Genomic DNA, 20,637 nt, shown 5'->3' with positions numbered 1-20,637 from the left:
CACCGTTGTTGGCTTGAGGAAGAAAAGTGGTCTGAGGAGTTTGCGAGGGAAACTTGAGGGGACCCTCAACAAAAACTGGGTGAGTTCTGAGGCCAGAACTGCCCGGTGTGCCCTGGGGCGGTGTAGGACCTGTAGAGTGGCTGCCGGGACAGTTTGCAAGCTCACCCACGCTCTGGTACATGAGGGCAGCGCTGGTTGGTGCTGGCGCGTCTGAGATTCTGGCCAGCCGCCCGCTGCTCCTGCCCACACACCTTTCGGGGCTGTCTCTGAAGGATAGCTTCTGGTGTAGAGATCGCACCGAGCCGAGGTGAACAGTGGTTGTTTTCACCACAGAGAACACAACCCCCCCCCCCCCCCGGGCAGAGATTAGCCTCTCACTTTAGGGAAGATGAATCCCCCGCCTTCCACTTCCACACCAGGCTTTTTCCAGAGGCCAGGAGCCATTTCCCTAGCAACAGAGCTGGAGACCCATGGTGGAAATGATGGCTTCCTGGGTGGGAGGGGCTTCCTGGCAGACTGTCAGGCCGGAGCCACAGGCCCTGCTTGTCTGTGTTTGGTACCCAAAGCAAGCCCAGAAATTGACCTTTCCCGTCAGATAGGACAGAGCTAAGGAACCCCAGAGGCAGGTGAGTGTGTTGTCTCAGACTCAGGGGCAGATGAGAGGTCACACTGCCTAAGTACCAGCTATGAGCTATGCCTCATGCATAATTATAAAGAGGCCTATAAAAGATGTACAAATTACCACAAACTAAGTGCTTAATTGCCCGGGAATGCCAAACACACGGGCATCCCAGCAGAGCACATTTCCAAACCTCCAGCCACAGCTGTGCCGCAAGGGTTCTGCATTGCTCTTTCCACTCGGGGGCCAGGAACGTTGTCAAGTACCAGGACTAGCAAGTCTCGGGGCAAGTTCTGAGCAACCCATTTGAAAAATGAGGGATTAAAACGGAGCTTCTAGGAGGTAGAGTGACCGGAGACTGGGACACAGGCTACCCTGTCCAATGCACTGTCTTCAGGTTTTCCTGATGGCCCTGTGCTGGCTTTGTGGGCGTGTGTGTGTGTGTGTGTGTGTGTGTGTGTGTGTGTGTGTGTGTGTGTGTAAATGCAGGTGCCTGTGCAGGTGTTGAGGCCAGAGGCATCAGATCCCCTGAAGCTGGAGTTGTAAGGGGTTGTGAGCCACCGGAAGTGGGTCCTGGGATCGAGACTCTGCAAGAGTAGTAAGTGATCGATCTTAACTGCTGAGCCATCTCTCCAACACTCCTTCCCATCTTGAGGGGTTGGGCCTGAACTGAGGTAGAAGGAAGTGTGAGGCGGGGCTGCTAGAGAGCCCCAGCCTCACCATCCTGTGTCCCTGTCAGTTATTGACATTGACTAGGCTAGAACACTGCTCAGAGCTCCCCAAGAGCAAGCTGCTGTGAGAGGGGTCTTCTTACTCCAGCTGCCAGGATACCTTCCTTAACCTGCCCCAGTGGGTGGGAGGGAGTGGAGCTGCTGCCAGGCAGTGTGTGCTGCCTCAGGAACTAGAGCCCCACTCCCAAGGCTGTTCTTCCTGCTGGGCTCCTGACTAGAGGGTCTTTCCTCCATCACAAAGCTCCTCGTTCTTCTCATTGCATTCTTGTGACATCCAGAAGCAGCTGGTGCTGGGCCCGGTCCACTTTACAGCATGGCTTACATGCGGATTTTGACAGATGGGGACCTCCCGGGGACACACATACGTGCGTGCGTCCATAGCCAGGGATCCATAGCCAGGGACCCGGCCCTCCTCCTTCAGGATGCTAAGGCTGCTGTGAGGAGCCAGGCCATCTGTGTGAGGTGGCTAACTCTCCCCAGGTCTCAGCCATACCCCTGAGCTAGACATGGCCCCTGAGCGAGACAGGGCAAGAACACAAGGTCCGAATACCGAGCGAGCGAGCGAGCGAAGCGAGCTCCACAGCTGCTGCCCTTGGCCAGCACTGTTTCTGGATCCTGGGCCTGGCTCTGCTGGGCGCTTGCTGTGTGACCTCCGTGTGTGCTGCACAGACCCCCAGTGTCCGCCAGGATTATCCTGCAGGCCCCACCTGTTAACCCAGTGTGTGGCCAGCCAAAGCGCTGTGGGCCCCGCCCCCTCTCTCCACCCAGAAGGCTGGGCCTGCTGAGCAGCTGTGACCTGTCACTGCCCCGTCACCAGTCCCCACCCCTTGGCCTCCTTGGAGGGATTTTTTCTGGGAAGGACAGAAAGCTCCCTTCAGTCTTAGAACTCTGGAAACATGACTTCTGCACCCTAGGAGCAGACCTCATGGACGAGGGGTCCTGATCTCATCTAACCATCTTGGCCCATTGGCTGTCTAGCCCTGGCCAGTGCCATCCCGCCACCCTAATGTCTGAGACCTGGAACATTGGGGTCTGGTGGCCCTGGGCTCCCAGGTGGGTACTCAGGAGCCTCCAGAGCCGGTGAGTCTCCAGCTGCCTCCTGAGAGTATTTTGTCAGTCATTATCATCCTGGGGGAGCACAGCATCTGAGGAGTCCCTCCTCCCTCCACCATGACGTCCTCCTTTGGCGGGGCCTTCATCTCCACCTCGGATGCCACTTGGTGCTCTTGGATGGTCTCACGGTTCACCAAGGTCTTGACTCTTGTCCTTGGTCCACAGGGTGAAGCCAACGCATACGGTGGTCAACTGCTGGTTCTGCAGCCAGGACACGCTGGTGCCCTATGGGAACCGGAACTGCTGGGACTGTCCCCACTGCGAGCAGTACAACGGCTTCCAAGAGGTGGGGCTGGCGGGGTGGGCGTGCTGAGGCTGCCTCTGAGCTGGCCTGGAGCCCCTGGCTCCTCACTGGTCCTGCCACCGGGTCTCCCTCTAAGGAGGAAGAGCAGGTGCAGGGAGCTGTGGCCACTTGTCCTGTCACCACAACAGGTGGCAAGATCGGGGTCCGCGTGGAGAGCCAAACAGGTCTGCAGCCCAGTTGCTGCAGACACTAAGTCTTCGGCTTCATGGGTGGTTTGTCCTCTGTCACGGCTTTGGCTGCCCAGCCACCATAGTGTGTGTGTGTGTCTGAGTGTAGCTTTTACTGAAACTTAGTAAGACAGACAGCCTGCCCACAGGCCCAGCTTGCAGGCTCAGTTCTCAGAGTGTGTGGTTCTTAGGGACAAAGCCAGGGAGAGGTACATGGGCGAGCAGCACCCCAGGCCTGCCCTGAGGCACAGGCTGGATGGCTTCTCGGCACCTATATTTTTAGAGTTCCACGTGAGACACCATCAGAAGGGATGCTGCTGCTCTTCTGTGTAAAGAAAGCCAGAGTAGGTTTGTCGGAAACCCCGGACCGTCCCTGAGTGGTCTGACTCATTTCCCCACTGACCAGGGCTCCCTCCCTTCCCCAGAACGGAGACTACAACAAGCCGATCCCAGCACAGTACCTGGAACACCTGAACCATGTGGTGAGCAGCGTGCCCAGTCCCCGCGACCCTGCCCAGCCGCAGCAGTGGGTGAGCAGCCAGGTCCTGCTCTGCCGGAGGTGCAGTCATCACCAGACCACCAAGATCAAGCAGCTGGCCGCCTTCACACCCCGTGAGGAGGTGAGCATGCCCAGGCGAGGAGAGCCAGATAGCAGTTCACCTCCTGCTCCTCCCCCACATCCCAGCGTGCGTGGCTTCCTTCCCAGCTGGAGCCAGGCTGTGCTCGGGGTGCTCTTGTGACCACTGGAGAACACCATGGAAACCAGGGCCTGTCAGGCGAGAGGGGTTTGTCCCTGAGCAGAGGGAGGTGGAGGCCTTGGGCTCCAGCTGCAGTTTTAGGGGCTACACCCTGGTCTCGTTCGCTAGTCTGTCGTGCCAAGCATGGCATCCTGGGAGAAAGATGCCTAGGAAAGAGGGGAAATCAGGAATGAGCCAGGAGACCACGAGGGAGAGCCATCAAGATGGCTCAGTGGACACAGACATTTACTGCCAAGTTCGGTTCCTGGAGTGCTCCAGTGGACGGAGAAAACGGACTCCCATAAATTACCCGCTAACCTCCACACGCTCACATACATACACTAAATAGATGAACAAATACAGTCTTAATGTTTTTTATGATGAGGCCATGAGAGAAAGATGGACACCAGGTGACTTTCCTGTTTGCCCCAACAAGAGATCAACAGCCGTTCCCGCTGATGCACTGGCTGGACCTGCTGCATCTCTGAGGGGCCAGGGAATGGGGCGTCTGGCCGTGTAACACAGACCCTCTACGCTACCTGCAGGGCCGGTATGATGAGGAGATTGAGGTGTACCGCCACCACCTGGAGCAGATGTACAAGCTGTGCCGCCCCTGCCAGGCCGCTGTGGAGTACTACATCAAACACCAGAACCGCCAGCTGCGTGCCCTGCTGCTCAGCCACCAGTTCCGGCGTCGGGAGGTTGACCAGGCCCATGGACAGGTCTGAGGCCATGGCGCATTTGGGTGTTGAGTCTGTGTGGGAAGATGCCCTGTGAGCTGGGCCCTAGCGACTGAGACGTGGCGTGGCGTGCCAAGACCCCATGCCTGAGAAACAGCTGCCTGGTGGCCCCCGGTGTGGTCAGCTCCTCCTGACAGGAGTGACTAGGATCTCAATGTGGCTCTCTCCACACCTTACCCTGGGTTCGAGGTTGCCCTGCTGACCTCTCCACCTTCTAGACACAATTGCATTGTCCCCCCCTAGCAGCCAAGCACGGGCTGCACGCGTAACACACAACAAACAGTACAGGGCAGACCCGAGAAGGTGTGGCTAAAATTATTAACTCTGGCTTTGTCCAAGCCTGGTTTTAAACAGTGGGGATACATCAGGAGGGACTGTGGCTTAGCGGTGGGAGGCGAGCTTGTCGTCTGCAGAAGGTGACAGAGTCAGTAGCAGGTGCGTTGTGGTGAGACCTGCCCACAAGGAAACTCCTCCACCCTGTGTGGAGATGTGGAGGGCATCTGCGTCCACTGCCCTTTCCACGATGGAGCTGGCCGCTGACCACTGGGCCATGCTACTTCTGTCTCCTGCAGCGTTCCTCAGGTGCTTTTTTTTTTTTTTTTTTTTTTTTTTTTTTCGGACGTTTCTCTGTGTAGCTTGCGCTTTCCTGACTCACTGGAGCCCAGGCTGCCCAACTCACGAGATCCGCCTGCCTCTGCCTCCGAGTGCTGGATAAAGGCAGCGCACCCCTGCCCGGCGTGCTTGGTTCTTATTCTAGCTTTCTGGTTTCTAACCTGAGTAACTTCTTAGCAGAAATGTTAATTGCACTTTTATTTTATCCAGAAGTATCTGCACATTTAGTTCGAGTTCTAGTTAAGGGTAATAGGGATTTATTGATTGATTGATTGATTTGTTTATTTATCTTGGTTTTTTGAGACAGGGTTTCTCTGCGTAGTTTTGGGTCCTGTCCTGTATCTCGCTCTGTAGACCAGGCTGGCCTCGAACTCGCAGAGATCCACCTGGCTCTACCTCCCAAGTGCTGGAATTAAAGGCGTGCACCACCACCACCCAGCTAATAGGGATTTTTGATGAAAACTTGACAGTGATTGAGAAATTTGGAAGAATGAACGTCACCAGTGTGTCAAAGGGTTTCTCTAAAGAACAAGTAGAACTCATCATAGGGAGCCTCCCATGGAGAGACCACCATAGTGAGGCAAGAGCCTGGACTAGGATGGGGCAGCAATGGCCTGAGCATCAAAGTAAAAAAACAGGGCCCTGGCCAGCACCCCACATGGTGGGCATGGGGTGGCCATTGGTGGCTCTCTGGCTTCTCACTGACCCATCTCTCCCTCCCTCAGAGCTTCAGTTCGTCGGCAATGAAGGCCCCCTTCCAGGTCATCCTGCTCCGTGCCCTGGCCTTCCTGGCCTGTGCCTTCTTACTGTCCACTACACTGTACGGCCCCAGCGAGCCCTTCGCCCCAGGGGCTGCCCTGCCCCCGGCCCTCCCTCCTGGGGGCAACAGCTCTGCTGCTGCCCCAGACAACACCACTACTCAGGCCGAGGGCTGGCAGCAGCTGCTGGGCCTGTTGCCGGAGCACACCACAGAGAAGCTGCACGAGGCCTGGGCCTTTGGACAGAGCCACCAGACGAGCATCGTGGCGGTGGGTCTGCTCACCTGCCTGCTGGCCATGCTGCTGGCTGGCCGCGTCAGGTGCGTTCCGAGGCCGGGTGGGCAGAGGTCGGCACAGTGCTGCCCGGGGGGGGGGGGGCGGAGTAGGAGGGGGGGTGGGAAGCAAGGGGCCTTGTGGTCCCCTGCTCTGGACCCAGCTCCGTGCAGCTAGACAAGCCTGTCCAAGTTCTCCAGGGTCAGGAGGACAGCGCAGGACTGCAGAGGACAGTGACTCTGTCCGCCACTTGCTCTCCGCTGCTGCCAGTCACCTCAAAACCTCTAAAATCAGAGTAACAGAAGCCGCCTGCCCCTGTGCTGTGGGAACTCAAGTGAGGGCAGTCTCCTGCCTCGGTTCCCAGGCCAGGCGATGGGTGTAGGAGCACTGACTTGCCTAGCGCAGGCAGCCCTGAGTCCGTCCACTGGCCCACTGGTCCTCTTCTGATCTGGACCCAGTGTGCATGGGGTGCGGGGCAGGAGGGGGCGGGACCGCCGGGCACACGCTCACCCTGCTTTCTCCAGCAGACTCCGACGGATCGACGCCTTCTCCACGGGTCTCTGGGCCCTGCTGCTGGGGCTGCACCTGGCGGAGCAGTACCTGCAGGCCGCGTCGCCCAGCTGGCTGGACACACTCAAGCTGAGCGCCACGTCCCTGTGCTGCCTGGTGGGCTTCACCGCAGCCGTGGCTACAAGGAAAGCGACGGGCCCGCGGAGGCCCCGGCCCCGAAGGTCAGAGAAGCAGCAGTGACTGCAGGGTGGGGAGGAGGACGGGGTGGACCGTGACCCACCCCGGCAGAGCCTGAGTCCGCGCTTACCCCCGTTGTCCCGTTGACTTCCCAGCACTACCCAGCCCCCACACCCCGGTGCCGCTCACCATTGCCACCGCCTCTGGCCCACTGTGACCCTTCATGGCCCCAGTGATCCAAACATGAGTAGCTCCCAGGGGACGCGCTTCCGACCCGTGGCTCCCGCTAGCTCCAGGAACTCCATCTGGTCACAGCTCCTCCCTGGCTCTGACTCCAGGTGAGGTCGCAGACTGCCCGCCGTATACTCTTGTCATTTGTCACTGGCTGGGTGACCAGGCCATGGCCTCAGCAGGGTGAGCTAGGACTAGAGCAGAGCCGGCCCTCAGCCCTTGAACTTCCTGGTCCCTTGTTTCCTCTCTGCGTCTATTCCCAGTTCCCTGTTTCAAGACCTTCCTGAGACGTGGGGTCCCTCAGGTCCTTCCCTGGCAGTGGAGAGCACAGTTTGTGGTGGTGAGCAGGAGTCCACCAGGCAGGAGGACGATGATCCCAGATAGGAGCTGCTCTGCACATCTAAGACCCAAGGGGATGCTTGTGTTGGTGACACAGTCCTTGTCACCTTGTTCCTCTCTAGTGTCAGTAGCTTCCTTGGAATAATTTGTAGAGGGTACCAAGGCTTCTGCCCTCAGTTTCTCTGGGGGCAGCTGCAGGGCCCATGTCTCAGCCTCCCTCTCAGGCAGTCTCCACCTTAGGGGAAGGGCCACAGATCAGACCCTTGCTAGCTGCATGGTTCTACCAAACCCCGGCTGTCCCTTAGCCTTGGTTAACCATCTGAAGTAGGAAGTGGGTCCTTCCGTAGGGCCCTGGGGTGCTGACCTCAGTGGGTTTGAGGGCCATGTGAGGTGAAGGGGATGGCCACGTAAAAAGTCATTGTCCAAGGCCCATCCTGAGCGTAGGCTGATGCTGTACCCACTTGGCATGCTGCCCTCTGGTGGCTCCTGATTGGGCTGCACGCTTCCTCCATAGCTGTCCTTCCCAGCGCTTGTCCGCTAAGCTGTGGCTCCTTGACATCCTCTGCACCAGAGCCCCGGAGGGCAAAGGCAGATTACACATGAGTGAGTGTCACGTCAGACACACATCAGCTGCTGGGTCTTTGTGAGGTGGCTTCTTGGAACCCTATTGGGACTTGAGAGAGGCACCCATTCCCCACTGTGGTCAACCCGTTTGAGGGTCCTTAGAGCCGTTCTGCCTCTGACCCTCTGAAATCAGACAGCAGTCTGTCTTACTGGGCTTCCAGGGGTGGTGAGCCCGGAGCGTCAGAAGGCTGGGCTTCTTTCTGGCATTGCAGGGCTCAGCTTGCTCTGGGTGAAGGGTGTGGAAGGCCCCCTCTGAAGAGGTGTGGGTGAGGCCATGTTTGAGATGTGGGGCTGCTACTGCTGACCCTGGGGGCACAACTGCCTGAGAGAAAAGGGAACGCCTGCCTGTCTCTCTCCCAAGAAACCGTCCTGCAGGAAGAAAGATGGGGCAGATACTGGGGCCATTGTGCGTCCTCTTGTGTATTGTGGACCTCACTCTGAAAGAGGCTGACAGTAGGGTGCTAATTTCTGCGATCTTGGCATTGGATAGAAGCAGGGTGTGTGTGTGTGTGTGTGTGTGTGTGTGTGTGTGTGTGTGTGTGTGTGTTTAAATTATTTATGATATACAGAACCAGCTCTGGCCAGCCAGGATCCCGGCTAAGCATGTTGCTCCTGCCTTCTGGTGGGTGTAGAAAACATGGCGGAACAAGGATTCCTGGTGTTTTAAAGAGTTTTGTGTTACTTATTAACATTAATAATAGTCCTTCTGTTGGTTTGAGAAAGTGCCAGGACGTTCTGGTGTGGCTGGCGGAAGCTGAGGGGATGTGGGCACCCTTGGATTGTGGCTTGTTGATAGGGGACAGCCTCCAGGCCAGCCCTGGTCAGAGTGGGATCATCCCAGATACATACAGGTTGTATTCCTGAAAAATGAAGGGAGCCTCGGCTGTACTCACCTCTGGGTCTGGGGTCCCCTTATTGACCCAGCAGACTCTCCAGTAACACTTGTCCTGGGGTAAACCACCAGGACCACGCTCCTCCGTCCCCTGGCCAGCCCATCCACCCTGCTATGTCCTTTATCTGCACCCGGTACAAGTCTCGTGTCGTCTAGTAGAATTGTGACTGATTGTCTAGTGACCCTAACACTGTAACCACCACTGGCCATAGACGTCATGTTTTGAATGCTGTGTTCTCAATAAATGCCTCCTGGGTCCTGCTCATTCCGGTTGGCACCAGGTACCGCGTCTTTTTTTCTTTCATGATTCTTCAGAAGGGCTTCTGTGCCAAGGTGGGAGGTGGGTGGATTTCAGGGGCACCGCATTTACACAGGAGTCTGGGGTTGGGAGCAGGTTGGGGAGCTAGTGAGGACATGGAGGAGGGCACAGCTGTGCCTTTGTCTTGCTGCCCAGTGTTTTCCCCATGCGGATAAGCTGATGCTTGAGCAACTACACTCTAGGGCTGGGAGGAGGAAGGCTTGAGGCTCCCCTCAGGGTTGGATTAGTGAGTTCCAGTCTCGCCTCATGACCCTTCTCACAGTCAGGGCTCCCAGGAAACAGGAGACTCAGAGCGTTGGGTTCGAGCATGCAGGCATTCAGGGACCACTCACTAAAGAAGCGTTGGATCCTTTGCGGAGGACGCCACCTCAGGGACTGCCCAGGGCAGAGCAGAGCTGAATCCCTGCCAGGCTCCCCACCTTTGGGTCCACTCATCTGCTGTTGCCACTGTGTGTCACACACAGCCAGAGGGAACAGACCTCCAAAGCCCTCTCTCACAATGCTAGCATTGTCAGAGGCTTCAGGACACAGTGTCCTGTGCTTAGTGGCCAGGACTCCCAGGCTTGACCAGGGCATGGCCCCAGGGTTAAGCCCAGCTGGAGAGAGCGGGGATATGCTAACAAAGCCCAGGTCAGCTTTTGGTGCTGACCTCCAGGGCCAGGAGACCATAGTCCCTGCCTGCTGGGACCTTCTCCATGCACTGCATCCCTCACTGCTTGCTGAGCCTTGGGGGCTGCCTATTCCAGGGTCACCCTTGGCTCCTAGCTATGGCAAGAATGGTCCAGGAGGCCTAATGTAGGGTCCTGCTGCCACCTGCTGGAAGGACTTGGCCATGCCTATGCACCTGCTCTGAGGCTGACTGACCGACTCCCTGCCACAGCTTCTACCAGATTCTCAGCAGGGCCGTGTTTTCCCACGGGGGCTCATTCACAGTCAGGTGTATACCCAGGTTCCAGCCTCACCTCTGCTGGCCCTAAAGAGCCTGAATGTGTCCCCCTGGGCCATTCATTAAGGTCCCTCCAGACTCAGTTGTAATCCTGAAATGGAAAGATAAACTGCACTTTGATTTTTGGGAGTGTTGGGGGGGTTGTTTTTGTTTTTGTTTTGGGTACTGCAAATCAAACCCAGATACACACACACACACACACACACACACACACACACACACACACACACACACACACCAAATACTCTGCCACTGAGGTAAACCCTATCCCACAAAAGTCAACTTTCCTGCTTAAGACTGGGCATTCCTCAGAGTCTTAGAGTGAGGAGTAGGGCTCCTGCCAGCCTTCAGGAGGAGAGAAGTTAGGGGGCGTCCAGGAATGGCCTCTGCAGGTTTGCTGTGCCCTGCTTTCCTGTGTTTCCCAAACACTGAGCTGGAAGGAAAGTCGGGTGCTTCACAGTCCTGTGCAAGAGACTGGCAAGGTCATCTGACTCTCTGGGCGTTCACCATATGGCTACATACACTTCTCTCACAAAACTGAGAAATGGGGAAGAGGTAGTGGGGAGCTTGGCTAGCAGTGGCCTCCCCCAGCACTCGGCCATGACGGCCTGGGTACCTTGGCCCCTGCTCACCATGAGGCCTGACCCTGCCAGCCCATCCGTCGGCACATTGTCTGCTGGGCTCATTTGTCCCTTGGGACCGAGGTAAGGCTGAATACCGGAAGCTCCTTCCAGATGGCAGACTAATGTATTAACTGCCTCGGCCCTCCCCGTAACGGGTGCCTTAATCAGAAGCATGGTTGGCATTCCGGCCTGTGGCCACATCAGGTTCTGTTGTGTGATCTGTTCTGTTCTCAGGTTAAAGAGACACTGTCACCTGCTGTCTTTCAGGCAGCTGGGTGGTTGTTTGGGGGTCTTTTCTAAGATTGAGCTTGGTGTGTACACTGTAAGAGCCTTTTCTGGGTGTCCGAGGCCTGGCCATCTCCCCCTGTGCTGCAGGAGGCAGCATCATGAGGCACAGCCCCAGGGAGGTGTGGCAGCACCCCAGCCCAGTTGGGCACCGCCCAAAGATCACTGAGTCCTGCTGCTCCATTGGGAACTTGTAGGCAAAGAGTGGGAGGTGGCCAGAAGAACCCAGGTCCACTGAGCCTCGCTGAGAGCCTGGTCTAGGCATGGAATGTTTGCTTCAGGGCCAGGGTTGGCATGAGGCTGGCCAGGGTAACAGTGTCACTTTAATGCTGAGACCCGTAGTAGAGGTAGATTGCAGTGAGCCTGAGGGGTCGGAGGGGGCATGTGGGGGTGGGGTGGGTCCTGCTGGCATCTACCAGCCACCTGCTCCTAATAAGTGGACAATTGCTCTTTTGCTTTAACTAACGCACGCCTCCTCTGGGACCCCGACTCAGGCCCACCTCACACCCTGGGAGGGGCCGGGCCCCATTGTGCAGAGGCTATCTCCAGAACCTTCCTGGCTCACTCTCCTCTTTGTGCCCCATGGGCCCTTGCAGGTACTTCTCAGGAGACTCTGCCAGCCTTTTCCCCTCCAGCCCCAGCCTGGCCATGCCCTGTCCAAGCATCACCTCCTCGCCAGCATCCCTGTTCATCCCCACCCCGCCCGGCTTCCTACCTCTCACCAAGCAGCAGCTGTTCCGATCTCGTCGGGCTTCACCCTCCTCACTGCCGGGCCGCCTCAGCCGGGCCCTCTCACTGGGAACCATACCTTCTCTGACCAGGACAGGTAAGACCTTGGAAGGATTGATGACCGAATCAGGCTGGGGACAACTGGGCTGGCATCTTGTGAGGGGGAGATGAGGCAATACCAAAGAGTTGTTTTTAACTCTGGCTAAGGAGATGGGCAGGGCCAGCCTCAGACCCAGGTGAGCCCTCTCAGCAACCATATTAACTGATCACCTCCCCACGTTTCCCTCCTGTAGGGAACATGGGCCTGTAGGAGAGTGTCCCTCCTGAGTGGTTGTGTTATTTGAAATGATACATTTAAAGGGCTCAAAAAGGGACCAGAGATATAGCTCAGTCAGTAGGGTAATTGCCTAGCAGTCACAAGGTCCTGGGTTCAATCCCCAATACTACTAAACCCAGCATGGTAGTGCACACCTGTAACTCCAGCACTCTGAAAGCAAAGCTAGGAGGATCAGAAGTTCAAAGTCACCTTCAGCTCCGTAGCCGGTTTGATACCAGCTTGGGCTACGTGAGACCCTGTCCGCATCCCCGTCCCCACCCCAAAAGTGCTCAGAGTGACAAGTATCCCTTGTGTCTTAGTAAATGACTGCTCACTGAGTTTTATCATTTTCTACCTTTCTTACTGGAAAACTGTGTGCCTGAAGGGCAAGGATTTTGTTTCTGTTGATTGTATTTGTTGTTGCTTGTCTTGTGGAGCCTGAAGAGAACAAGCCCTGGCCCTGTCTGGAGGGACTTTTGTCTTGCCCCTCACCTTCCTAGTCACATCTTCTCGGTTGGTGTCTTGTTTTTTCGTTTTTGTTTTTAAATTGTGTGTGTGTGTGTGTGTGTGTGTGTGTGTGTGTGTGTGTGTGTAGAGGTGTGTGTGTGTAGGGTTGTGTGTGTGTGTGTAGAGGTGTGTGTGTAGGGGTGTGTGTGTGTGTGTAGAGGGGTGTGTGTGTGTGTGTGTGGAGGTGTGTGTGTAGGGGTGTGTGTGTGTGTAGAGGGGTGTGTGTGTAGGGGTGTGTGTGTGTGTGTGTGTGTGTGTGTGTAGGGGTGTGTATGTGTAGAGGTGTGTGTAGGTGTGTGTGTGTGTGTGTGTGTGTGTGTGTGTGTGTGTGTGTTGCGCACAAGTGCCAAATCATGCATATGAGGTCAGCTCCCTGCTGCCACCTGTGGGATCTGGGAATTGAACTCAGATCGTCAAGCCTGTCCATACGGCTTCTGCCCACTGAGCCATCTCACCAGTCCATATGTAGTTTTAAACATGCTTCATCCGGGTGTGTTAGTGACAATTCTTACTTGCCTGAGTCTGCCTCGATCTCAGAAGTGTCCTGTGCCTGCGGGTGTTAAATGAACTTCAAGGCAGAATGTGGGTATGTCTTGGTTCACCCCCTTTCTTCTTTCCTAAACTGTAGAAGCTGGGCTTGGTCATGTAGCCAGGCTCCCACTTAATCCCTCAACAACTTGGTCAGAACCCCAGGACTCGCTCAAGGTCCTCCCACCATTGAGAGCTGGCTGTGAGCCTGGCTGCCACGCCCCTGAATGCAGGCTGCTTCTCACCCTGACAGACACCCGGACACTGCAGGAGACAGCGTTTGAGCTAAGCAGGGGCCTTGAAGTAGGGGTGGGTAGAGACGGGAATGTCCTTAGTGTGGAGGCGTGGGTGACCCTGTGAGCCAGGTTCCTCTGAGAGAAGAGTGCCAGCCTCTCTCTCTCTCTCTCTCTCTCTCTCTCTCTCTCTCTCTCTCTCTCTCTCTCTCGTTCATCAGAGCAAGTGTCAGGCACTACACAAAGCTCGAGGCCGCAGCCGCAGGCAGTCGGCAGCTAACGGTGCTGACAGGCCTCTGCTGTCTGGGAGGGACAGCTATGGTGTGGGGTCCTGGAAGGGAAACCTGACTGACGCTGGGAGTGTTTTCTAGAACTCTTGTCACAAGTTGGGAGCCCCGCCCTCCCTCCCCCTGCAGGACCATCTGTGGCAGGACCTACCAGAGCCTTTATGAATGTTGGGGAAGAGGGGTGCAGGTCTTAGGGAGGGCGGGCCGCTTCTTAGTTCTTTAAAAAATAGAACCAAACCGAACCTGGTGATGCATGCCTGTGATCTCAGCATTTGGGAGGCTGAGGAACCTCAGAGTTCAAGGCCAGCCCAGGCTATGTAGCAGGTTCTTGTCTCTAAATAAATAAATAAGTAATAAAAAACAAAAAGCGAGAGCAGTGGCCAGGCAGTTAAGAGTGCACACTGTCCTTGCAGAGGCCTCTGGGTCTGTGGCTAGCATCCATGTCGTGCAGCTTACCACCTCCTGTAACTCCAGCTTCAGGATAGCCAACCCCAAGGCGAGGCGGGCCTTGCCCTGTGCGGGAAGCAATTCTCCTAACCCTGTTTACCTAGCTCCAGGCTCTGCCTGCCACCCACCCAGCTGCCAGTGTGCCCCTTCCCCTCTGCTGCTCTAGGGGGTAAAATGGGGCGATCCTGCCAGCTGTGAGAAGTTGTGTTGCCGTGGTGTTCTTTTCCCTGACATAGGCCAGTCATGTACACTGGGGAGATTATGAGGATTTACTGTATGCAGCAAACTAAAGAATTAGCCTGTAAGTCAGCTGGTTGCTGCTAGCATGCACCCGAGTCTCATCAGGGTACAGGGCCGGGGCCTTGGTTTCAAACTGGGTGTGCAGCTCAATGATAGATAGAACACTTGCCTAGGGTACACAAGACCCTGGGTTCTCCCCTGCGTCTATAATAATAGCAATAAAATGAGGCCGTTGTTGTGGGGTTTTGGTGAGAGGAAACAGACTAGTTGGCCAGGCACTCGAAAGTGGGACCTCTGCAGAAGTGATTGCTGGTCGTAATCAGGAGGGGGTCCTGATAACAACAGAGGCTTCGCTCCTTGCCTTCTCAGTAGAGAAGTGTGTCCCGTGTGTCTTCTGCAGCCCCAGGCTGGCAGCTGGCAGTGCCAACAGCTCTGCCCTGGGTCCCCAGGTTGCACTGACTGAGAACAGCAGGGTTGACAGACTTCTATCTCAAGCCCCTTGGGAGAGGAAGGTAGCAGTCCCAGTGACAGTTTGGCCTTTGCTACAGGGCTCCCTTCTCTTAGGGACAGGAGGTCTCTCTGCTGAGGCATGAGGTGGCAGCAGAGTTCTTTGGGTCCAGGGTATGCCCTCTGGAAGAGTGATAGGTGGACCCCAGTCTCCAAAAGGAGAAGGTCCTCAGCACGTTCTTGCTATGGTTCACATACCAGGAGACCAGGTCTAGAGCTCAGACACCAGGTGGGCCTCCTGTCTTTCCCTCCCTGCCTTCCATCTGTCCTTCTTTCTGTCTTTCCCTCTTTCTCTCTTTCCTGCATGCTTCTGCTTCTCTGCCAGACGCTAAATCCTGCCCCTCATACTTCACAGAGATCCCTTCCCAGCTCCCACTGCCCCTCATACTTCACAGAGATCCCTTCCCAGCTCCCACCGCCCCTCATACTTCACAGAGATACCTTCCCCAGCTCCCACTGCCCCTTGTACTGCACAGAGATCCCTTCCCAGCTCCCACAAATCTGCTTTGCGGGCACTCTGATGGGCATACTTGAGTTGCAGAGCCCTTTCCCAGGCATCTGGCCTGGCCGAGAGGGGAAGAGGGATCAGCATGGCACTTCAGCTGCCTGAAGCTGCATTTGGGAGAGCATGAGATGTGAGACAGGGCCCTGCCCTGAGGATGTACTTAATTTAGGAAGAGGCTGTGTTGGGTTCCCCATAGGTCCAGTGATTTGGGACTGAGAATTATGGCGACCCCTGGGAAAGGATAGTGGAACTCAAGATGACTGGAAAGTGGTGCCTTGGGGTTAGAGAGATGGCTCAGTGGTTAATAGCATTGGTTGCTCTTCCAGAGGACCCAGGTTCAATTCCCAGCACCCACACGGCAGTTGACAATTGGTAACTCCAGTTCCAGGTGGTCTGGCACCCTCTTCTGGTCTGTGTTGGCATTGCATTCATATAGTGCACATGCATGCCAGTGGACACTCATGTACTTACATTTTAAAAATGAAGGTTGGCTGGGCGGTGGTGGCGCACACCTTTAATCCCAGCACTCGGGAGGCAGAGCCAGGCGGATCTCTTGTGAGTTCGAGACCAGCCTGGACTACCAAGTGAGTCCCAGGAAAGGCGCAAAGCTACATAGAGAAACCCTGTCTCGAAAAACAATTGAAAATAAAAATGAAGGTTGATTTTTTTTTTTTTTTAATTGCGTTGTGTGGAAAGAAGGTCAACACTGAAGAAGCAGAGACTGTGGCCACTGCTGACTTCCTCTGACCCACTGGAGACTTAAGTGTCTTCATTGGCCAAGTGGGAATGTTCCCACGTGTCCTGGACGGCAGTACCTGTTTTCATGAAAGCATGTAGTACTGTGTGGCTGGATGTGGGGACAGAGGGTGGTGGCCATCACCCTCAGGTCTGTCCATGTTGCATTTCTCTTTCTGTGTAGACTCAGGATACCTGTTCAGCGGGAGCCGCCCACCATCTCGGGTGTCTCCACCTGGGGAGGTTTCTCTTTCAGGTGAGGAGGAGGAGGGCTGGCAGAAGGGACGGGAAGGCTGTTAACAGGTGCCCCTGAGGTGACTAACTGTGAGCTCTGGGGGCAGTGGACCTGGGTGTCAGACCCCAGCCCCGGGCAAGAGACGAACATGGATATGTCTTAAGTTTCCTTGATGTGAAGTAGGGGTGGGAAGGTGGGGTCAGACACTATCACATGCTGTTCACAGGTAGTCAGGTGCCAGCCGCAGCCCTAGCAAGTCAGGCCAGCTGACCTCAGAGCAGCTCTCAGCCCAGGGAGGTCTAAGACAGATACAGGGCCCTAGGACATCCCAACTCTCCCCCTGCTCAGTTCCCGGCCTGGCCCCTCCCCCTCAAGTTCCTGAGGGGCTTCCCACTTTCCCAGCCTGCACCTTACCTTCTTCATGGGCCGAGGGAAGCACCAGGTGCAGGTGGCCGGCCGTGTGGCCGTGCGGTGCCCCGTGTCCCTGCCTGCTGTGGTAACTGTCACCTCCCTCTCTGCAGACTACTTCTCTCTGCTGTCAGGCGGCTTCCCCTCCTCCGCCCTCCCCTCCCCGGCACCCTCCGTGGCCAGCTCCATGGCCTCCAGCTCCGGCTCCCTGCGCCACCGCCGGCCCCTCATCAGCCCTGCCCGGCTCAACCTGAAAGGGCAGAGACTGCTGCTCTTCTCAACCCCCGGGGAAGCGCCCAGTACCCCCAGCAGCTCGGAAGAGCACTCACCGCCCAATGGCAGCTTCTTGGTTGAGCCTTCACAGCCCGCCCAGAGGACTCACGTGCGGGACACGAAGCACAGCATGGGTATGTGGGGGGGCGGCCTGAAGCGTGCAGTAGGTACTGCCATGGGAGCTCTTGGCTGATCCCCGAGGTCATCTGGTACTGTGGGGGGCTCTGTAGTCGCTCTTAGGCACTAGACTGCCCAGTGTGGCTCTGGTGATCTTGAACCCTCTCTGATGGGTGCTTTTACCCTTCCCTCTTGACTTTTCAGGGTCCTCATTTACTGGGGGCTGGAAAGCCTGTTAACAGTGCACTGTCAGCCTGTGCCTGTCATGGGTGCTTCCATTTTCTACCAAGCATTTTTAAAAGTTAATTGGACTCTGTTAAACTTTAGACCTTGACGTGGGGTGTCTGGCTTTCTTGGGTCTATAAATGTGAGTAGATTTGACCACAGGGGCTAAGTGGTGCCCAGAGGAGGGGATAGGCAGACAGTCCGTGGCCCTGGAGCGCTCTGGTCCTCAGCCTCAAGCCTCACTGCCTCGTGGGACTTGCTGGTGCCAGTCGGCACTCAGGGCTGCCCTGACCGCAGCAGGGGTCCAGACGAGGCCGTGGCCCTCTGCCGCTCAGTTTGGGACTTGTGAGGACCTCGTCCTGGGACTGAAGGGGAGCCGCCGGGGTGTCCTGGCGTGGACCTGTGAGCACAGCGGGGTCACTCTTCCTTCTGCAGACATGAGATCGATGCTGGTGAGAGGCAGCGCCTGCAGCAGCCACTCCATCAAGAAAGAGGACGACTCCTCCCAGTCCTCCACGTGCGTGGTGGACACCACCACCAAAGGGTGCTCGGAGGAGACAGCTCCCTGGAAAGGTCTGTGACCCCAGCCGGGGTGGGTGAGCCATCCCAGGCTCCCTTTCTGGGGATTAGTGTCTGTGACCAAGAACCTTCTAGAGTGCCATATCTGTGACAACTCTCCACTAGTTCATCTCGCTGTTCAGTAGCCATGGGTAGCCCAGGGCTCCTGTGAGCAGACATGGAGGACTCTGGAGTCTCCATGTGGTAGCAGGGTTGTGGGCCCGGGCACTCTAACGGCTTCCTGTTTGGGTCAGAGTGCCACCAGCCCCCTGGGTTGGTCCTGGCTTACTGACAGGCAGGGTGTGAGACTATCAGTGAATCCTGGTGACCTCCCCCACATGGGCACAAAGGTCAGCAAGTGAGGTTTCCTGACTGGGAACCAGTACTGCTCCAGGATCAGATCTGAAGTGTGGTCTGGTGACTTTGAGGCCATGGTGAATAGACCTGGGACCTCATTCTACTTTTGGTTATTATGTTGAACAAGGTCTCCTGTAGCCCAGGCTGACTTTGAACTCACGAAGCTGAGAAAGCCTTTGATCTCCTTATCCACTGCCTCTATCTCCCCAGCACTGGGATCATAGACATGTGCCACCATTCCCAGCTCTGAGTCTACTTTTTAATCTCTGAGATGAGCAGGGTAGACCCCGATGAGCCCCGATTTCTTCCTTTGTGACATGAGTATCTTGGTTGCTCCTTTGTTACCTGGGTGCAGTCACAGGCACCTAGAGTCCATGTTGTTACACAGGTTCTGAAAAGAAATGCCTTCAGAGAAGCAGGCCTAACCAGTTACCCTGGGAGGGCCCCCAAACAACCAGTACCCCCAGGAAGGCCCCAATCAGTACCCCCAGAGAGTCCCAGGTTCAATATGCAGGGAGGACTTTGCTAGAGGGAAGACTAGCTGTGGCCTGACCAGCTGGGGAAGGCCTGAGCACCCCATCTGGGGATTGAGGTGCCAGCCACACTGCTTCTGATCGTGTCTTCTTACAGCTCGTGTTGGTCCCTCTCTGCTCCGGGGCCTCCTGGCCGTGAGCTTGGCCATCAATGCACTCTTCACCTCAGCCTACCTGTACCAGAGCCTGCGCTGACCACCTTGTGCCCTTCCTTCCGGAGGGCACTGCCCAGGTGCATGCTGCTTCCACCACTGCCGCGCAGTTCCCTCCCTGAGGGGCTCTGTCTCCGCCTTGACACCAGGGCCCTTGACCCTCCGGGGTTGAGTCCCTGACCTCAGGATACCTGCTGTCCCCACGACAGACTGCAGACCTCAGCTGTGTTTGGTGCTGACACTCTGACCCTGAAGCCAGGGGTTCCTGACATCTGCCAGCCCCAGGGACACCAGTGCTGCTGCAGCTGCAGCAGGCCAGGCTGCCTGTGCCCTCCTGCTGCCCACTGAGTCACATCTTCCTCTGGACTCAGACACCAGGGGTCTGCCTCAGAGCCCCGCCAAAAACCCACATGAAGAAGGCCCCTGGGAGAAGCATGTGGAGCCTGAATCACTTCATCCTTACACCTGCCCACTCCAGAGAGCAGGCCTCTCCCTAGCAGGCACCTGGAGCCCACCTTGCCCCTGACTGTGGGCTCCAGGCAGGGCTGAGCAGGTGGGGGCCTGTGTTAGTCTCCCCCGACTCCTGCCTCACATACCTGTTTGGCAACTTCTGGTGACTCTGAGCAGGTAGCTCCTTGTCCTGAGCACCAGAGCCACCTTGGCCCATTTGTCCAAGCCTCCCTCTCACATCATCCAGAGGCCTTGCCTGGTCTGTCAGTTCCACGTGAGCTGCACAATCCAGATGAGACTGGACCGCCCCTCACCCAGACCCCTTCCTCCGTCAGCCCCGAGGTCCTGCTATGCTCTCCTACGTCCTGCCCCCACCTGTGTCCCACGTGACCTCTGGCTCCAGGCCACCTCAGTCGGCTTCATGCCCAACCACTGCCCTGCTGAGGACAGCTCAGGCTTGTGGAGCACATGTGTCCTGTGAGGAAGAAGGAGGAACCTTGGCCTAACCCTGGCCCTTTGGATACTGTGGGGCCACATGTGTCTGGGGGGGTCAGTCGCATTCCCCATCCCAGGCTTCGGCTCCAGGCACATGTGTGTATGTGTGTGCGAGTGTACATACGTGTGTCTTTGTGTTACACTGCTTGGGATTTGTGGTGGGGGAGGGGCATGGGGCAGGGAAGGGTCTTCACTGACATTCAGGGATAAAATTTAACTTTATTTTTCTACACATTTTTTGCCAGATGAGGCGTATGCTTTGAAACAGCTGCCTCCAGCTCCCCCTGCCAGGGAGGTCATTTCTTAAGCTTGGGGTGCTTTAGTACTTTTTTTTTTTTTTTTTTTATCACAAGGAAGGAGGCCTCTGCCCTGGCCTCCTGTCTAGGAGCTCTTGATGACATCCTGGATGTCTCACACTCCAGCATGTGGGCAATCAGGACATTGTCAGGACTCCATGAGTCCAGCCGCCACCAAAAGTCCCGCTTGGGGGTGGCTCTTCTTGGTCTACATTTGTATAGTGGGTGTGTCATGTTTTAACATTTGTTTTCTTGCCTAATGAAACCAAATTGTTCCCCAGCATCCTGTCTCCTGCCCTGAAAGCATCCAGGGAGACGCTGTGGCCCCTCCCAGTAGCACAGCAGGCCAGCCTGGCCCCCTGTGCACCCATGAGGGCCTTGTACTTAAGTTTTGACTCATACATAAAACATGACGTTATTTTTCTTTACAAAAAAAAAAAAAAAAAAAAAGCCTTAGAAAAAAACATACCAACCTTTGACTTATACAGGCTGTGTTGTCTTTAT

At 56.2% G+C, this 20,637-nt stretch overlaps 1 protein-coding gene across 2 annotated transcripts in view; it reads left to right on the top strand.

Moving 5' to 3' along the window:
• Tmem201 (transmembrane protein 201) overlaps positions 1-20,583 on the top strand; it is a 28,140-nt gene extending 7,557 nt beyond the window's left edge. The window contains exons 2-11 of one of the 2 annotated variants that reach the window (XM_028858450.2): positions 2,629-2,749; positions 3,360-3,554; positions 4,217-4,393; positions 5,749-6,101; positions 6,582-6,785; positions 11,597-11,826; positions 16,219-16,290; positions 16,791-17,084; positions 17,728-17,865; positions 18,838-20,583. In XM_028858450.2, the coding sequence (XP_028714283.1) occupies positions 2,629-2,749; positions 3,360-3,554; positions 4,217-4,393; positions 5,749-6,101; positions 6,582-6,785; positions 11,597-11,826; positions 16,219-16,290; positions 16,791-17,084; positions 17,728-17,865; positions 18,838-18,935 (1,882 nt within the window). In that variant the 3' untranslated portion in view covers positions 18,936-20,583. Of the gene's footprint in view, positions 1-2,628; positions 2,750-3,359; positions 3,555-4,216; positions 4,394-5,748; positions 6,102-6,581; positions 6,786-11,596; positions 11,827-13,180; positions 13,851-16,218; positions 16,291-16,790; positions 17,085-17,727; positions 17,866-18,837 lie in introns of those variants that run through there. The other variant, XM_028858451.2, reaches the window with a different exon arrangement.
• The last annotated feature ends 54 nt before the right edge of the window (positions 20,584-20,637 follow it).

This window comes from Peromyscus leucopus, chromosome 2 (genome assembly GCF_004664715.2).
Source record: "Peromyscus leucopus breed LL Stock chromosome 2, UCI_PerLeu_2.1, whole genome shotgun sequence".
NCBI lineage: Eukaryota > Metazoa > Chordata > Mammalia > Rodentia > Cricetidae > Peromyscus > Peromyscus leucopus.
Note: the sequence above shows the minus strand (reverse complement) of the source record. Positions and strands in the feature narration are given on the sequence as shown.